General features: G+C 48.4%; 1 protein-coding gene and 1 pseudogene across 3 annotated transcripts in view; one reads left to right on the forward strand and one right to left on the reverse strand.

Annotated features, from left to right (window-relative positions):
- Nucleotides 1-803: 803 nt before the first annotated feature.
- atf6b (activating transcription factor 6 beta) overlaps nucleotides 804-18,571 on the reverse strand; it is a 110,392-nt gene continuing 92,624 nt past the window's right edge. For all 3 annotated transcript variants that reach the window (XM_078217304.1, XM_078217306.1, XM_078217305.1), the window contains 2 exons: nucleotides 18,398-18,482; nucleotides 804-8,283 (listed from right to left, as the gene is read on the reverse strand). In XM_078217304.1, coding sequence (XP_078073430.1) covers nucleotides 8,027-8,283; nucleotides 18,398-18,482 — 342 coding nt within the window. In that variant the 3' untranslated portion in view covers nucleotides 804-8,026. The remainder of the gene's footprint in view (nucleotides 8,284-18,397; nucleotides 18,483-18,571) is intronic.
- LOC144498069 (U2 spliceosomal RNA) lies at nucleotides 14,858-15,000 on the forward strand (annotated as a pseudogene).

Here is an 18,571-nt window from a genome sequence, read left to right on the forward strand (position 1 = left end):
AGAGACACACACACACCCCGACAGAGACACACAAACACACCCCGACAGAGACACACACACACCCACACCCCGACAGAGACACACACACACCCACACCCCGACAGAGACACACACACACACCCTGACAGAGACACACACACACACCCTGACAGAGACACACACACACACCCCGACAGAGACACACACACACACCCCGACAGAGACACACACACACACACCCCGACAGAGACACACACACACACCCCGACAGAGACACACACACACACCCCGACAGAGACACACACCCCGACAGACAGAGACACACACACACCCCCCGACAGACAGAGACACACACACACACACCCCGACAGACAGAGACACACACACACACCCCGACAGAGACACACACACACACCCCAACAGAGAGAGACACACACACCCCGACAGAGAGACACACACTCACCCCGACAGAGAGAGACACACACACACACACCCTGACAGAGAGACACACACACCCCGACAGAGACACACACACACCCTGACAGAGACACACACACACACACCCCGACAGAGACACACACACACACCCCGACAGACAGAGACACCCTCACTCTCGTGCACGCACACACCAACAGACCCTCACTCGTGCGCACCCACACCGACAGACCCTCACGCTCACGCACGGACAGACCCTCACTCTCACACACACAGACACACACACATACAGACAGACAGACACACAGACAGACCATCACTCACAGGGGCACTGAAAGACCCTTACACAGTGACTTAGCATTTCTGTTTAAGGTGAAACCACTAGCCAATTTGATCACTATCACCTTTATTATAAACATCACCATTTCACATCGTGTTCAGAAATAAAAAAGTTATTTACAAACAAAAATCTAAGATGTGAGACATTTGCATAGTTCACAGGATGAGACGGGAATTGTTACAAACGCTCTCGGCAATACCACACCATTTAATTCTCACCATGAGTCTCCATCTCTTGGATAACATGGCATTATATACCACAGTCTTTTGGCTTATGGGGTGTAAAACTATCTGCTTCAGAAGGTTCGTACACCGTGGAAATCTGCGGAATATTCCATGTCACCTCACATGGCGGGTGCCAACAAAAAACTGAACGTGGCCCCACATCAAGCACCCGAGTCCAGCCAGACACTAGTCGAGGACAGCACAGATGTCAGGGTAGGAGACAGAGTCTCTCACTTTGCTGCATTCTGCCAGAATACAAGCCCTGACCAGGATGAGGAACTCACGGTGACTCCAAAACAGCACCTCCCACACCCAATATAAATGAAGCTAGCTCTTAAAGAAGTATGATTTACAGGATAAGAAATATTTAATCCCTCGCACACCCAGCTCGCATTGTGGTTAAGGACTGATCAAAATGAATTGTCTGACTTAATTAAAGAAGCGGATAAGTTTCCATCTGTCTGTCCTATTTCCTCTGGAGTGTGTTTGAGGGGTGGGGTGGGCGTGCAGAGAAATTAGAGGACAAAATATTTAAGGCAAGACATTCAGGGGCAAGGTTAGGGGGCTTTTTCATACAATGGGTCGTGGGAATCTGGGCATCTTCCAAGATGTGTCATTGCAAACCTGTCACAGGGAGGCAACTCCATGAAGGCTCAGTACAAGTAGGCTGAGTGATGAGGTGGGGAGGGAGCTGAGGGCTCCGGAGCAAATGGGGGACTAGGAGGGTGAAGGGGTAAATGGGGGACTGGGGGGGGGGGGATGAGGGCGAGGAGGGAAGGCCGGTTTCAAATTGGGAAGGATGACGAATAGTCCTACATAAAGGTCAGGCAATAGAAAGAGCAAGACAACTCTGCCCCAGTCCATACACTGGCCGGCAGGAGGTAACACACATCAGGTTTACCTGACGCTAGCGCTGACGGCAAGTCAGGAAGGGACATGGGCGTTTCAGAGATTTGTCACTTAACCCGTCTCATGGTTGTTGAATGGCAATAAACATAGTGGATAAGATTTCTACCTTGTATTCCTTGGCCAGCACCAAGTGCAGGTTGGAAAGCACAGTGCCAGAAACTTAGAGCCCTGCTCACAGCAAAGCTGGAGAATGATGCTGAACAAGACGGCAGAGGGAACAGCGAATGGGTGGCACAGCACAGTGTCAACGGAGTGAATCGATAGGTTAGAGGATTGAGGGACAAGAAAGGATTGGGAGGGAGGGGGGTAGGGAAAAGGGAGTGGGGGAAGGAAGTGAGGAGGAGTAGTAGGATTGAGGGGAGGGGGATTAGGAGGGGGGAGGGGAAGGAGGAGGATGGGGAGGGGGAGAAGGAAAAGGCGAGTAGGAGAGGGTAGGAGAGGGTTGGGGGTACTTCTGAGGCTGTATAAGGCTCTGGTCAGACCCCATTTGGAGTATTGTGAGCAGTTTTGGGCCCCCTATCTAAGGAAGGATGTGCCGGCCTTGGAAAGGGTCCAGAGGAGGTTCACAAGAATGATCACTGGAATGAAGAGTTTGTCATATGAGGAATGGTTGAGGACTCTGGGTCTGTACTCGTTGGAGTTTAGAAGGATGAGGGGGGATCTTATTGAAACTTACAGGATATTGTAAGGCCTGGATAGAGTGGACTTTGGGAGGATGTTTCCACTCGTAGGAAAAAACTAGAACCAGAGGGCACAGCCTTAGGCTAAAGGGACGATCCTTTAAAACAGAGATGAGGAAGAATTTCTTTAGCCAGAGAGTAGCGAATCTGTGGAACTCTTTGCCGCAGAAGGCTGTGGAGGCCAGGTCATTTAGTGTCTTTAAGACAGAGATAGATAGGTTCTTGATTAATAAGGTGATCAGGGGTTATGGGGAAAAGGCAGGAGAATGGGGATGAGAAAATTATCAGCCATGATTGAATCGCGGAGCAGACTCGATGGGCCGAGTGGCCTAATTCTGCTCCTATGTCTTATGGGGGAGGGAGGAGTAGTAGGAGGGGGTTGGAGGAAGGGGAGAAGGAGAGGGGAAGGAATAGGAGGGGGTTGGGGGCAGGAGGGGGGGGTTGGGGGAGGGGGGGTGTTGAATGTAAAATCAACATTTGAATTTTGAGCATCTTTCACCTCTCAAGAAACATTTTCACAACAGTGATCATCAAACAACATCCCACACCGAGTCAGGGTGTCAGATTGCCCTCAGGGGCAATTCAGGTTGGGCAATAAACGCTGACCTAGCCACCACATCCACTGAATGAATAAAAAGTGATGGAATATCCAGTTAAAAACCTGTGACGAGAGATACTTCCGCGTGGATGCTAGGAGGAATGTGGCACAAAAAAGGATCAACATTTGGAATGGCTTCCTGTTTATGTTTATTTATTAGTGTCACAGGTAGGCTTACATTAACACTGCAATGAAGTTACTGGGAAAATCCACCAGCCGCCACACTCCGGCACCTGTTTGGGTACACTGAGAAAGAATTTAGCATGGCCAATGCACCTTACCAGCACGTCTTTCTGACTGAGAGGGGAAACCGGAGCACCCGGAGGAAACACACACAGACACGGGGAGAACGTGCAGACTCCGCACAGACAGTGACCCAAGCCAGGAATCGAACCCGGGTCCCTGACGCTATGAGGCAGCAGTGCTAACCACTGTGCCACCGTGCCGCCCCCCTGGCTCCCACGTGTAAAACTCCTGGGACCTGGAGGTCAGGTTGACTTGAATAGGTTCACAGAATCGTAACAAGAGCGCCTCAATGACTGCACCTTCCTGTTCCACCACACCCCAGTGACAAACAGCTAAGGCTTTAAGAACAATAGTGAAAGGATATGATATCAAATCGCAACGTAACTCCTCTCCCAACAATAGTCAAAAGATCATGATCGAGAGTCAATAAAGAGTAACAGGACTTTGGCTTGCCAAATGCGGCCCAAATTTGGAGGGAGGAACTGGTTTGAGTGCAATGATAAAATTCTCTTTAAAACTACTTGACCAATGCCAGCCTCTAAGTGCAGCCTACAATATTTTCCCTCCTCTAGGGACTGGGACTGTGCTTCATCCAACAGAGATATGGGTGGAGTGGTTCCCCTTCAAATACCCCACTGACAAGAGCAAATAGACAACAAACCCAGGAGTGAGATGGTTTCGAGGGACGATTGCATGCCGATATCGGATCTGGTGGCTCGAATCACGACCTGAAGATGGTTCCCAAACACCCTCCCATCTCGGGGAGACTCCTGCAGTAAGTGCTTCAGTGAGACCCAAACTCACTTCATTTATTCCTGAGGATGGCCACATCTATGTTAGAGAAAAGCAAATTGCAATCCCTTTTTTACGCCAGCACTTGCCTCACCCGCTTTGTCAAACATAGGTTTTTACTTTGGGTTCGAGAAACTGCCAGGAGAATTGAAAGCGGATTTATGCAGAACGACACAGCCAGCTGGGTCACCTTGTGACAGGGGAGGTTCCCAACAGCTCAAATGAAAGGAAACGAACGTGAGAACGGCTCACGATACCTTACTCCCAGATGTCTGCAGAGCCAGATTTTTTTTTCCTCACTATATTCCAACTGAAAGGTGAAACCACTGCCACATCCCCACCTGCAAACAGAGTAATGTTACTGTCACAATGCCTGTAACCTAATCAGTGGTGTGAATCACCCACTGAGACTGGAAGTGGAACAAGAGGGAGGGAAGTTGGCGACGTGTTGAGTAACTAGTTGCGAGCAAAGTCCAATAACCGACCCCGCAGTAAAGTTGCCAGCGAAGCAGACATCCACCTGCCTTTTCTCCTTTACTCCAGAGAATGCGGCAGCACAGAAGGTTGCGCTTCGGCCCATAGTGCCTGTGCTAGCTCACTGAAGGAGCTTTCCATTAATCCCTCCCTTACCATTTGGCCAAACTTTCATTGTCTGCTCTCAGAACGCTCCTTTCTGTGGTTCAAATTTTGTTTTATGGAACTCCTGAAATCTGGGCTGTCAGTGTTAAAGACACCCTGTAAATACAAATTGCTGCTGTTCTCCCTGGAATGTTTTCCCCATCAGGCATTTCATTCACACTGTCATCTGACTGCAGATGATTTCCTCCCTGCTTGTGTGGTATTGTATCACTTTTCATCATAAACTACATCAACGCGCCAGAGATTGGGGAATCTGAGGAATTTGCTGCCACAGGAAGTATTCGGGGCCAAAACGTTGTGCGATTTCAAGAAGAAATTAGATGTAGCTCTTGGGGCTAAAAGGATCAAAGGATATGGGGGAGAAAGTGGGATCAGGATATTGATTTTGATGATGTGGCCACTGGCAATAGTCTCTCCTTATTTACTCTCTCAGAATCTTTCATGATTTTGCACAGCTATAAAATGACTGGACAGGGTAGGTAGAAGAAGGGTGTTCCCGACAGTGGGGGTGTCCAGAACCAGAGGTCACATTCTGAGGATACAGGGTAGCGGGTTTAGGACAGAGATGAGGAGAAATTTCTTCACCCAGAGAGTGGTGACCCTATGGAATTCACTAACACCGGAAGTAGTTGAGGCCCAAAACATTGTATGTTTTCAAGGAGCAGTTAGATATAGCTCTTGGGGTGAAGGGGATGAAAGGTTATGTGGGGGGAAGGCAGGATCAGGCTATCGAGTTGGATGATCAGCCATGATCATAATGAATGGCACAGCAGACTCGAAGGGCCAAATGGCCTCCTCCTGCTCCTAAATTCTGTGAATCTTCCTTGTTAAACATCTTTGCTCAAAGAAGAAGTTGAGCTTTTCCAGTCAAAGGACAAACGTTCGCAACTGGGTCGAGGAGGCAGAGCAAGGCACAAGAGTTCAATGACATTGTCTTGTCCCTAAAGTTCGAGGTATTTGTCTGCACCGCCAGTGCTGCAGTTCACCAGGGACGCAATGTTTCCTGCCCATTGACATCAGTGCAGGTCCAGCCAAAGGTTCATCAACACACATTCCAAGTGGTGAACCTTATATACAGATGGAGAATTTTAAAGAAAACATTTTCCTCTCAACCCCAAATATTGACATTTTTACGAGCTTCCTACTTGAGCATGCCTCAGGAGTCGGACAATTTGAAACCTTTTCATTTACGAATCCGGACCAGGGAAGGAGGAGCGTCGCACTTTGTACATTCCTCAGCCAGGTCCAGTGAAAATTTAGTCTGGTCGTAAAGACTTTGCGAGACTGAGCAAGAGAAAAATACTAAACAAAAAAAAAAACAAAGTTAAATAATAAATTATTTATATATATCTATATATTTTAAAATCACAAATTTAGGTTCATGTAGTCGCAGGTGAATTATCGATGGAGATGCCCACAATATAGATGCCAAGTTCTGTGATGAATCTGTAAGTGTAGTGGCTGAAGACAGCATGTGACTGGGTCTCTGCACACTGCCCTCGGGAAGCACAGGCAGGGAGGGAAGGGTTGGGGCAAACTGCGCTCATTATCTTTCCCATCGCTGACTTACCACTTTGTCAGACATTGGCAGGGCATTTAGGCTGGCTCAGCCTTCACTCCCCTTTTCACTGCAAAACCACAGTGACACGGACATTAATTCTGATTTAACCGAGCGAGCCAGTTCACCTACACTCCCTCCCCACAGTGATATGCCTCCTGGGCTCAAGTGAAGAGGCTTCTCTGCAGGGCTTGTGACGGGGGAAAATGTAATGCTTGTTGATTTGGAACACGTGAAAGAAAACAAGGTCAAACCGTGAAGGGCAATTGTGCTGAACATTACAATATACATACACGTATGCATGCGTGTTACCCCCACACACGTGCATACACACAGGCACACACTCAACACAGGCGCACACACACACACACATGTACATGCACGGGCGCACATACACTCACACTGGCGTCCGCACACACACAATTATCAGTTAATAGATTGGCGACATAATAGAAACCCATCATGCTATGTACATTTCTCACCAGTGAAATTCCTATTCTGTAGTACACATGGTCACGGATATGGGAAATACATCAAACTGTGGGCAACACTTTCGTTTTGAATAAGCGAACAGATCAGGGTGGATGGGAAGCGGTTGATTTAAGTCTCCGCTGCTGCGGAGGGTTAGATATTGTTCACCGCCATCAGAGCAAGTGGACAGGTTGAATGTAAAGCAATAGTAATTTTAAAAAATTGGTAACTGGGCGATTACTGCGTGAAACAGGCCTCCCTCACTGAGCTAACCAAACTATGATCACACAAAGGTTTTCCCGCGCCAGTGGAGAAGCACATTTTATATACACACAGACATGCGGGTTAGGGGGAAGAATCCGATTTGGTAGCAATGATGTTCCAGCTTGTCGACCTGTTCCGTTGATTCTTCAGTGTACGCTGCAGCAAGCTGGGACAGACGTTATTTCATTGCAATGCAGCTTTAGGTTCAGATCACAAAGTTAACATATTGCATAGTGCAACAGCATTAAGGATAAATACAAGACTTGATCGCAGCAGGTCAGCGTGGTGAACTGGGTGAGTGCCGCTGGCTCGGTTTTTCCCCCTCCCCAGAGAAATACAAAGTACTGGTCCACATCCGCAGCGTTTCTCTGAGCTGGATATTGAGGGGTTGAGGTGGGGGAAAGCGGCGTCAAGAAATTTTTCACCCTCCCCGCCCCCTCGTTCTAAGCCATTAGGTGCCAGTCTGCACGTTTTTGCCCCAAACGTGGGTTCTACCATCAGCAGAGAGGCTCACGTGGGCGCCAGGATCCTGAAGAGCAGTATGCGTAGTGCCCTGCACCTTTCGAGGTGGGAGGGAGGTGACCTGCGCCTCACCCGCCTTACAGAAGCTTAAAAGCAACCAGATCTCCCCTCTGGGTAACTCTCCTACCCACTAGCACCGGCATCCCGGCACCATTTGTACCCTTAAAGCAGCAGAAATGTCAAATCTTTGAAAGGGAAGTTCGTGTGGATGGAGGGGGGAAGAGGAGGCAGGGAAGGGGGTTGGGGAAAAGGGGAGGGGTTGGGGAGGGAGGAGGAGGAGGAGGGGAGGGGAACAAATGAAGAACCTCTCCTGTCGCTGCAAGGATCCTGCTGACTTTGCGGGCGGGAGAGATTGCGAAGCCACTGGTTCTACACTTCACCGGTCAGGTACAGGGCGTCCTTGCTGCTGGGCGCAGAGACAGGCAGGGGCTGGGGTCGCAGCTCCCCCGCGCTGGGCGTCCTGCTGGTGTTACCGTGGGGGTGAAAGGAGCCCGTGCTGTTGTCCTGGGGGTGGCGGAGGGAGGGGGGCACCGAGGAGCTCTTGATCTGAATGATTCTGGTGTCCATCACCTCGCAGTCGATCTGCATCATCACCTCATAGCCGCGTGTGGTGTTGTACAGGCTCTCTGAGGGAAGAAACAACACAGGATGGGTTCGGTCAGAAGAGATCCGCATAAAATAAAACTCAGCACGCCAAGTGCCTGATCGCAGATAACAAGGAGGAGAGAATCTCTCGGCCCGGTCTACCCTTCAATCAGATACTTGCTGATCCTAATTCAACTCCATTTATCCACCATAGCTCCATTAACTCTCAGTACCCTTCTCCAAAAGAGACTCAATTGAAATCTGGAATATTGCTGAAACTTTTCATCTGGCACTCATCAAGACAAACACAAAAATGCCAAATTTCTGAGGAGCACAGCAAGGGGTCCTGATTGACTGGCAAGTCAACTCTGATTGGACAAGGTGTTGCCATGGGGAAAGCAGCAGGGGATTATAGGTTCCCCAAGCTTCTGGGTAATTAAAAAAAAAAGCGCGAGGCTTGAACATATTCCTTCTGTTTGTGGTGAATAGCTTCTGGCTCCTGAATGTATGGCACTTCTAGAAAGTGTACAAGAGCCATGTTAGTTGTTAGTGTAGGCATGAGCGCACACAGCATTGTTCAGTAAGTGCTGCCCAATTGTGAAATCTCAGCTCTCAGCGGCTGTTTTGTTTTGGATTTTGGCAATGCAGGCAAGTTGACCTCCAGACGCAAGTGGTTTTCCTGGAAAGGATTCTACATTCCGGGATGGCATGGTGGTTACCACTGCTGCCTCAGAGCGCCAGGGACTTGGGTTCAATTCCGGCCTCGGGTCAGTGTGTGTGGAGTTTGCACATTCTCTCCATGTCTGCATGGGTTTCCTCCGGGTGCTCTGGTTTCCTCCCACACTTCAAAGGTGTGCGGGTTAGGTTGAATGGCTATGTGAAATTGACCCATAGTGTCAGGGGGATTAGCACGGTAAATATGTGGGGTTCTGGGCTAGGGTCTGGGTGGGACTGTGGTCGATGCAGACTCAATGGGCCGAATGGCTTCCTTCTGCACTGTAGGGTTTCTATAATTCCCACTGCTGCCAGTAGATAATAGTGAACGTCATCAGCTGCAGCTCTGAGCGCTGTTTCCTCGCCTTTGAATCAGAAGGCTGTGGGTTCAATCCCCATTCAGAGACTTGAGAACAAAAACCTTGGCTGCCAATCTCAGGGCAGTTTGAGGGAGTGCTGCACTGTCAGACATGCTGTCTTTCAGATGAGATGTTAAGCCTCTCTGCTCTCACAGGTGCATGTGAAAGATCTATTTTGAGTACAGACTCAGAATCCCTACAGTGCAGGAGGAGGCCATTCGGCCCACTGTGCCTGCATTGACAACAATCCGCTTATTCCCACATAATATACTCTGCTAATCCCACTGACACGAAGGGACAATTTAGCATAGCCAATCAACCTGACCCGCACATCTTTGGACTGTGGGAGGAAACTGGAGCACCCGGAGGAAACCAACGCAGACACGGGAGAATGTGCAGACTCCACACAGACAGTGACCCGAGGCTGGAGTTGAACCCGGATCCCTGGCGTGCAGAGGCAGCAGTGCTAACCACTGTGCCGATGGGCCTCTTCTGTACTGTATGATCACATTGTGATTATTGAGGGCTTGCTGCACATATGTTAGCTGTCACATTACAGCAGGGACTGCGCTCCACTGACAAGGATTGCCTAAGGTAGCAGATGAGTGAGAGAGTGAGAGAGAGAGCACAAGTGCGACTTTCACTCTCAGAGTGAGTGTGTGTGTTGTGTACGTGCCAGCGTGCAAGGTGTGCACGAGGACATCAACCACAGCAACTGGTCACTGGATCCTGCATTGGGAGTGTTCTAAATGGATTCTCTCTCCATTCCCGTCACAGTAGTGGGACACATTACACCAAGAAGCCCCCTCCCTACCGCCCCCTCTCCACACACACTCTTGGGTGGATGTTAAATGTGCAATGGTCATTGTCCAGCAATCCCCGGATACCCCAAAAGGCCTTTACAGCCAATGACACACCACAGCGCCGCCGCTGTAAAGCACAGCACGCACGCACGCAGTCTGCTCTCTTGTTAAAGTAATGATTTTGTTGGGGGAATGTCTATTTGCTCCCCTGCTCTGCTCTGCTTCAGAGTACACGCCAATCAAGAGCAGACCATTTGGCCCCTCAGCTGAAGGCTATAGAGCAAAATAGTGTTTTATGGGAGGCAGAAGCAATCCTTGTTTGAACGTTACTTTCTCTGAATTGCAGGGTAAAACTGCCTTGATGTAGAGCATTGGGCGGACGGGGGTGGAGTTGGAATCGCACTGGTAATCCTTGCTGAATGGGTAAATGGCCTTTTCTGAATCTGGAGATTATTTCTCCTCCTCAGTTAAAGAATTATAGAAACTTAACCCACACTGGAAGAAGCCATTCAGCCCGTTGGATCTGTGCTGGTTCACTGAAAGAACATTTGTGCTCGGCCCCATACCCCTGCCTTCTATCCGTTAAGACTGTAATTTGCCCATCTTGAACAAACTGTCCAATTTCTTTGCAGATTACTGACAGAACCAGCTTTGACCACATTTTAGAACATCCCAGATCCTGATAGCTTTTACACTAATACGTGTGACAATAATAAATCAAATCAAAATCAATGAAAACATTTCTTATCTCCCCTCTGGATCCCTTGGTAGTAATTTGAAATCTGTGATGGCGAGTTATTGACATACTTGCTAGAAGGAAGAGCCTGTTAATGGAGGGATACTGAGACCACCTAATAGTGAGGCAGGAAGGGAATAGGATACTCCCAGAGTAAAAGCTAGGCAACTTCTGCTTTGGAGTTGCTAACAGCACAGAAATAGAAGTCGAAATCTGCTGAGTTACTAGCCTGTACAAGCTTGAATACAGTAAGAAGTCTCACAACACCAGGTTAAAGTCCAATAGGTTTATTTGGCAGCAAAATCCACTAGCTTTCGGAGCGCTGCTCCTTCGTCAGGTAAGTTCACAAACAGGGCCTATAAAGACACAAACTCAATTTACAAAATAATGGTTGGAATGCAAATCTTACAGGTAATCAAGTCTTCAAGGTACAGACAATGTGAGTGGAGAGAGCGTTAAGCACAGGTTAAAGAGATGTGTATTGTCTCCAGACAGGACAGTTAGTGAGATTTTGCAAGCCCAGGCAAGTCATGGGGGTTACAGATAATGCGACATGAATCCAAGATCCCAGTTGAGGCCGTCCTCACGTATTCGGAACTTGGCTATCAGTCTCTGCTCAGCAACTCTGCATTGTGTGTTGTGAAGGCCGCCTTGGAGAACGCTTACCCGAATATCAGAGGCCGAATGCCCGTGACCACTGAAGTGTTCCCCAACAGGAAGAGAACACTCTTGCCTGGTGATTGTCGAGCGGTGTTCATTCATCCGTTGTTGTAGCGTCTGCATGGGCTCCCCAATGTACCATGTCTCGGGACATCCTTTCCTGCAGCGTAACAGGTAGACAACGTTGGCTGGGTTGCAAGAGTATGTACCGTGTACCTCGTGGATGGTGTTCTCACGTGAGATGATGGCATCCGTGTCGATGATCCGGCACTTCTTGCAGAGGTGCTGTGCAGGATTGTGTGGTGTCATGGTCACTGTTCTCCTGAAGGCTGGGTAGTTTGCTGCGGACAATGGTCTGTTTGAGGTTGTGTGGTTGTTTGAAGGCAAGAAGTGGGGGTGTGGGGATGGCCTTGGCGAGATGTTCGTCTTCATCAATGACATGTTGAAGGCTCCGGAGGAGATGCCGTAGCTTCTCCGCTCTGGGAAAGTACTGGGCGACGAAGGGTACTCTGTCCACCGTGTCCCGTGTTTGTCTTCTGAGGAGGTCGGTGCGGTTTTTCGCTGTGGTGCGTCGGAACTGTCGATCGATGAGTCGAGCGCCATATCCTGTTCTTATGAGGGCATCTTTCAGCGTCTGGAGGTGTCTGTTGCGATCCTCCTCATCCGAGCGGATCCTGTGTATACGGAGGGCTTGTCCGTAGGGGATGGCTTCCTTAACGTGTTTAGTGTGGAAGCTGAAGAAGTGGAGCATCGTGAGGTTATCCGTGGGCTTGCGGTACAGTGGTGCTGAGATGACTGTCCTTAATGGAGATGAGTGTCCAAGAATGCAACCGATTCCGGAGAGTAGTCCATGGTGAGTCTGATGGTGGGATGGAACTTGATGTCATCATATAGTTGTTTCATAGAACATAGAACATTACAGCGCAGAACAGGCCCTTCGGCCCACGATGTTGCACCGACCAGTTAAAAAAAAAACTGTGACCCTCCAACCTAAACCAATTTCTTTTCGTCCATGAACCTATCTACGGATCTCTTAAACGCCCCCAAACTAGGCGCATTTACTACTGATGCTGGCAGGGCATTCCAATCCCTCACCACCCTCTGGGTAAAGAACCTACCCCTGACATCAGTTCTATAACTACCCCCCCTCAATTTAAAGCCATGCCCCCTCGTGCTGGATTTCTCCATCAGAGGAAAAAGGCTATCACTATCCACCCTATCTAAACCTCTAATCATCTTATATGTTTCAATAAGATCCCCTCTTAGCCGCCGCCTTTCCAGCGAAAACAATCCCAAATCCCTCAGCCTCTCCTCATAGGATCTCCCCTCCATACCAGGCAACATCCTGGTAAACCTCCTCTGCACCCTCTCCAAAGCCTCCACATCCTTCCTGTAATGTGGGGACCAGAACTGCACACAGTACTCCAAGTGCGGCCGCACCAGAGTTGTGTACAGTTGCAACATAACGCTACGACTCCTAAATTCAATCCCCCTACCAATAAACGCCAAGACACCATATGCCTTCTTAACAACCTTATCTACTTGATTCCCAACTTTCAGGGATCTATGCACACATACACCTAGATCCCTCTGCTCCTCCACACTATTCAAAGTCCTCCCGTTAGCCCTATACTCAACACATCTGTTATTCCTACCAAAGTGAATTACCTCACACTTCTCCGCATTAAACTCCATCCGCCACCTCTCGGCCCAACTTTGCAACCTGTCTAAGTCTTCCTGCAGACTACGACACCCTTCCTCACTGTCTACCACACCACCGACTTTGGTGTCATCAGCAAATTTGCTAATCCACCCAACTATACCCTCATCCAGATCATTAATAAATATTACAAACAGCAGTGGCCCCAAAACAGATCCCTGAGGTACACCACTTGTAACCGCACTCCATGATGAATATTTACTATCAACCACCACCCTCTGTTTCCTATCCGCTAGCCAATTCCTGATCCAATTTCCTAGATCACCCCCAATCCCATACATCTGCATTTTCTGCAGAAGCCTACCATGGTGAACCTTATCAAACGCCTTACTAAAATCCATATATACCACGTGATTGTTCACCATGACTCCAAAGGAAGAAAATGTCATCGATGTATCTAGTGTATAGCATCGGTTGAAGGTCCTGTGTGGTGAAGAAGTCTTGTTCGAACCTGTGCAAGAAGATGTTGGTAAGTAGTCTCACAACACCAGGTTAAAGTCCGTGTTCACCCCAGTCCAATGCCGGCATCTCCACATCAAGAAGATGTTGGCATATTGAGGTGCGAATTTGGTCCCCATGGCTGCTCCGTGTGTCTGGATGAAGAACTGGTTGTTGAAGGTGAAGACATTGTGGTCCAGGATGAAGCGGATGAGTTGTAAAATTGCATCTGGAAACTGGCAGCTGTCGGCGTTGAGCACTGAGGCAGTTGCAGCAATGCCATCATCATGGGGGATGTTGGTGTAGAGTGCCGAGACATCCATTGTGATGAGGAGTGCTCCTGGTTCAACTGCTCCATGTGTGTTGAATTTCTGTAGGAAGTCCGTAGTGTCGCGACAAAAGCTGGGCGTTCTTTGTACAGGGTTGCACTGTTTCCGCACACAAGGACGGCCTCAACCGGGATATTGGGTTCATGTCACACTATCTGTAACCCCCACAACTTGCCTGGATGTGCAAAATCTCACTAGCTGTCCTGTCTGGAGACAATACACCTCTCTTTAACCTGTGCTTAATGCTCCCTCCACTCACATTGTCTGTACCTTTAAAATTTGATTAGCTGTAAAGACTCACATTCCAATCATTATTCATGTAAATTGAGTTTGTGTCTTTGTGCCCTGTTTGTGATCAAAACTCCCACCCACCTGATGAAGGAGCAGCCTGTTCTGAAAGCTCGTGGCTTTTGCTACCAAATAAACCCTGTTGGACTTTAACCTGGTGTTGTTAGACTTGTTATTGCATTTAAAAGATAAACAGGCTGCAGCTCAAGACGACGGAATACACAGGAAATAGGCCATCCCAAAGGCAATGGACACTCTCTGGTCAAACAGACTTGTTTACCAGACAAAGGGGAGCCTTAACCCCTTAGTTGGGAGGGAAGTATGTGACCTATGTGCCTCCAGCACCTTCAGGCATGGCCGTTTGGGTACACACCCAGAGATTGGTGTGGCAGCACCTGACTGGACTCTTATCAATCAGGGTGATCAAGCCCTGATCGATTGATTGACAAGAATCAGGAGACCGCCCAAAAAGGACAGGAAACCGAGGAGGTATAAAAGGTGCTGCACAACAGAAGAAGCTCCCTCTCTCTCTCTCTGAACCCACGAACGAGCTACAACAACAGTGATTGTCGCCTCTCAGCCTTTTGGCTAAGATCAAGTGTAGTATCGACATGCTGTACTTGGTTGAACTCATTAGGTTACATTTTAGCTTCATTTGAAGCAATTTTTAAAAGTGGCATCTTGGCCTTTTGGCTAAGATGCAAATGAGATCAAACCTTGGAGGAGGAGCTATGCCTGCTCCAATCAGCTTGGATCATGTAGATCAAGCCCAAGACAGGAGGTGAGAGCCCTATCTGGTCAGCTTGGATCGGGAATGTCTCAACTTGTTGAGACTCTGAATTGGACTTGGTTTGATTGAATTGGATTTTTTAAAAAACAGTATGGCACAGTAGCACAGTGGTTAGCACTGCTGCTTCACAGTGCCAGGGACCTGGGTTCGATTCCTGGCTTGGGTCACTGTCTGTGTGGAATTTGCACATTCTCCCTGTGTCTGTGTGGGTTTCCTCTGGGTTCTCCAGTTTCCTCCCACAGCCTGAAAAATGTGCTGGTTAGGTGCATTGACCCGAACAGGCACCAGACTGTGGCGACTAGGGCGATTTCACAGTAACTTCATTGCAGTGTTAATGTAAGCCTTACTTGTGACTAATAAACTTTAACAGGTTAAGATAATAAAGGCGATGCTGTTGATGTGTATAGGGATTTTCAAAAGATGTTTGATACAGTGCCACAAAACAGAGTTGTGAGCAAATTTTTTCATTCATGTTACAAGGAGGCTTGCATTAACACTGCAATGACATTACTGTGAAAATCCCCTCATCGCCATACTCCGGCGCCTGTTCGGGTACACGGAGGGAGAATTTATCATGACCAATGCACCTAATCAGCATGTCTTTCAGACTGAAACGGAGCACTCGGAGGAAACCCACGCAGACACGGCGAGAACGTACAGACTCCACATAGTGATCCACGCCTGTAATCGAACCCGGGTCCCTGGTGCTGTGAGGCAGCAGTGCTAACCACTGTGCCACTGTGCTTCTTGGCCTTTTGGCTAAGATCAAGTGTAGTATAGACATGTTGTACTTGGTTGAACTCATTAGGTTACATTTTAGCTTCATTTGAAGCAATTTTTAAAAGCGGCATCTCGGCCTTTTGGCTAAGATGCAAATGAGATCAAGCCTTGGAGGAGGAGCTATGCCTGCTCCAATCAGCTTGGATCAAGCCCAAGACAGGAGGTGAGAGCCCTGTCTTGTCAGCTTGGATCGGGAATGTCTTACTTGTTGAGACTCTGAATTGGACTTGATTTGATTGAATTGGATTTTTAAAAAAGTGACCGTTGCCAGCAACGACCAGCACAAGGAGAGCCACCACACCCGAGAAGGAAGGAAGACTAGGGCCAGAGTGCCAGACCAGACCAAAGGAACAGACTACGCAGAGGGTTACAGAGACCAGCGCACAGATAAAGGCCAAAATCTGCTTGGGTACTTGCCAGTCACGCAAAGTTCAGTCAAGGTCTAGTATTGGTCTTGAACTTTAGTATTTTCTGGAAGATAACTTATTGTTGGTTGGGTGGGTGATTATTGACTGTGTGTTTTAAATAAATATTCGTTGTACTAACAAGAAGTCTACTCGCAATTCTTTGTCCATCATATAAGGATTAAAATAGACTGTGCGGCAGGCACAACAGTATCTGCTTCCACTACCTCCCCCAGCTGTGAATTCCAGGCACCCACCACCCTTTGTGTAAAAACCTTGGCTTGTACATCTCCTTTAAACATTGCCCCTTGCACCTTAAACCTAGTAATTGACTCTTCCACCCTCGGAAAAAGCTTCTGACTATTCACTCTGTCCATGCCCCTCAATTTGTAGACTTCTATCAGGTCGCCTCTCAACCTCCATCGTTCCAGTGAGAACAAACCCAAGTTTCTCCAACCTCCCCTCGTAGCTAATGCGCTCCATACCCGGCAACATCCTGGTAAATCTTTTCTGTACCCTCTCCAAAGCCTCCACATCCTTCTGGTAGTGTGGTGACCAGAATTGAACACTGTATTCCAAGTGAAATATATATATAGGGTTCTGAGGGGGAGGGGTTGGTTGGCAGGTTGGATGCTGAAAGGGCCTGTTGGGGGGAATCTAGGAGGGGGCAGTTTCAAATTAAGGGGTCTCCCAGTTGAGGAGGAATTTCTTCGAGGGAATTGTGCTTCCCTGGCCAGCTCAGCATGGAGGCTGGGTCACTGAATATATTCAAGGCAGCAGGGGGCAGATTTTTTATTGATAGCGATTTGAGGACAGTGGGGGAGGCAGGTCGGAAAGTGGAGTTAATGCTACAATCCAATCAGCCAGGATTTTTTCAATGGCGGGAAAGGCTTGAGTGGCCGAATGGCTCGCTCATGTTCCTGTCCTTATGAGTTTATTATATTCGAGCCCCCCTGCCGTTGTCAATAAACCGATTATCAGGATACAATTACTTGTATGGGATGGCACAGTGGTTAGCACTGCTACCTCAGCGCCAGGGTCTCGGGTTCAATTCTCAGCTTGGGTCAGTGTGTGGAGTTTGCCCGATCTTCCAGTGTCTGTGTGGGTTTCCTCCGGGTGCTCTGGTTTCCTCCCACAGTCCAAAGATGTGCAGGTTAGGTGCATAGGCCATGCTAAATTCTTCCTCAGTGTACCTGAACAGGCGCCGGAGTATGGTGACTAGGAGATTTTCACAGTAATTTCATTGCAGTGTTAATGCAAGCCTATTTATGACCAATAAATAAACTTTACTTTCGCTGTGAAGCTGTGTCCCTGTTGTAATTTACTTCATTCAGAGCGTTACTTTTGCGACTCTGGTCTGCCACCAACCTTAGGTTTTGCAGTTTCAGCATTTGAAACTGGCTGTGGTTTCCTTGTGCCCCTCCGCGATGTCCACCGAGACTGAGACAGGGGAGGGAAAAGCATCGGGAGATGGCTTTTACAAAGAGACTGGCTTAAGAATGTCTGGCAACGATGCAGTCACCGTGTTTATGTGCGTGCACTGTGTTTGCCTCGCTCTGTCTGAAAACGTTTGGTTGTTTGAATACAGTTGCAGCCTAATGAAAACAAGCTCCCAAATCAATGAGACTTCATACCTGCTGCAACATGCAGAAAGGTGTGAATCACTGACTCTGTTTGGAATGGAGTCTCGAGTATACTAGCAGTGCCTCTGCCCAGATTTTACTGAAAGGTTTCTGCTGAGGGCACACAACCTTATTTCATTTGGATTCTTTACTCTCTTTGTATCAATGCATGAACCTCAGGTTTTTTTAAAGCCCCCCATTTACGTGACTTGGTTTGTAAATGTTCCTGCCGCTTCCCAAATGCTGTTCCTTTCTTGTCTGTTCCAGATGGGATGGGCAGGAATACACCGGGTCGAGCTTATGGAGTGTTTAAGTGCGGCATTGCCAGAATCTGTCTTGATTTAGTTGCCCTCCTTCAGAGCACTCAAGAGGAGGTATGTTCAAAACCAGGAAACAACGGGTCGAATGATCTGCTTCTGTGCTCTGATTGCACCATGCAGACAGTCTGGTTTCGTTTTAAGCAGACACACGGAGGGGGCAGGAGCAGGAATAAATGTCCTGCTCTCACTTACCGTTCACTGCCATGGCCGGCATCACCAGGGACATCTTCGGCCTGTTGGTCTTGTTATGACTGATGGCTGGTAACAGCAAGTGATCCTGTGGGGAACAGGGGCAGAGTTAGGATGTAAGCATGTGCACGTGTGTATGCACACGCAGAGGCACACGCACACAAGGCCCAAACGGCA

This window comes from Mustelus asterias, chromosome 8, assembly GCF_964213995.1.
Source record: "Mustelus asterias chromosome 8, sMusAst1.hap1.1, whole genome shotgun sequence".
In the NCBI taxonomy this organism is placed as follows: Eukaryota; Metazoa; Chordata; class Chondrichthyes; order Carcharhiniformes; family Triakidae; genus Mustelus; species Mustelus asterias.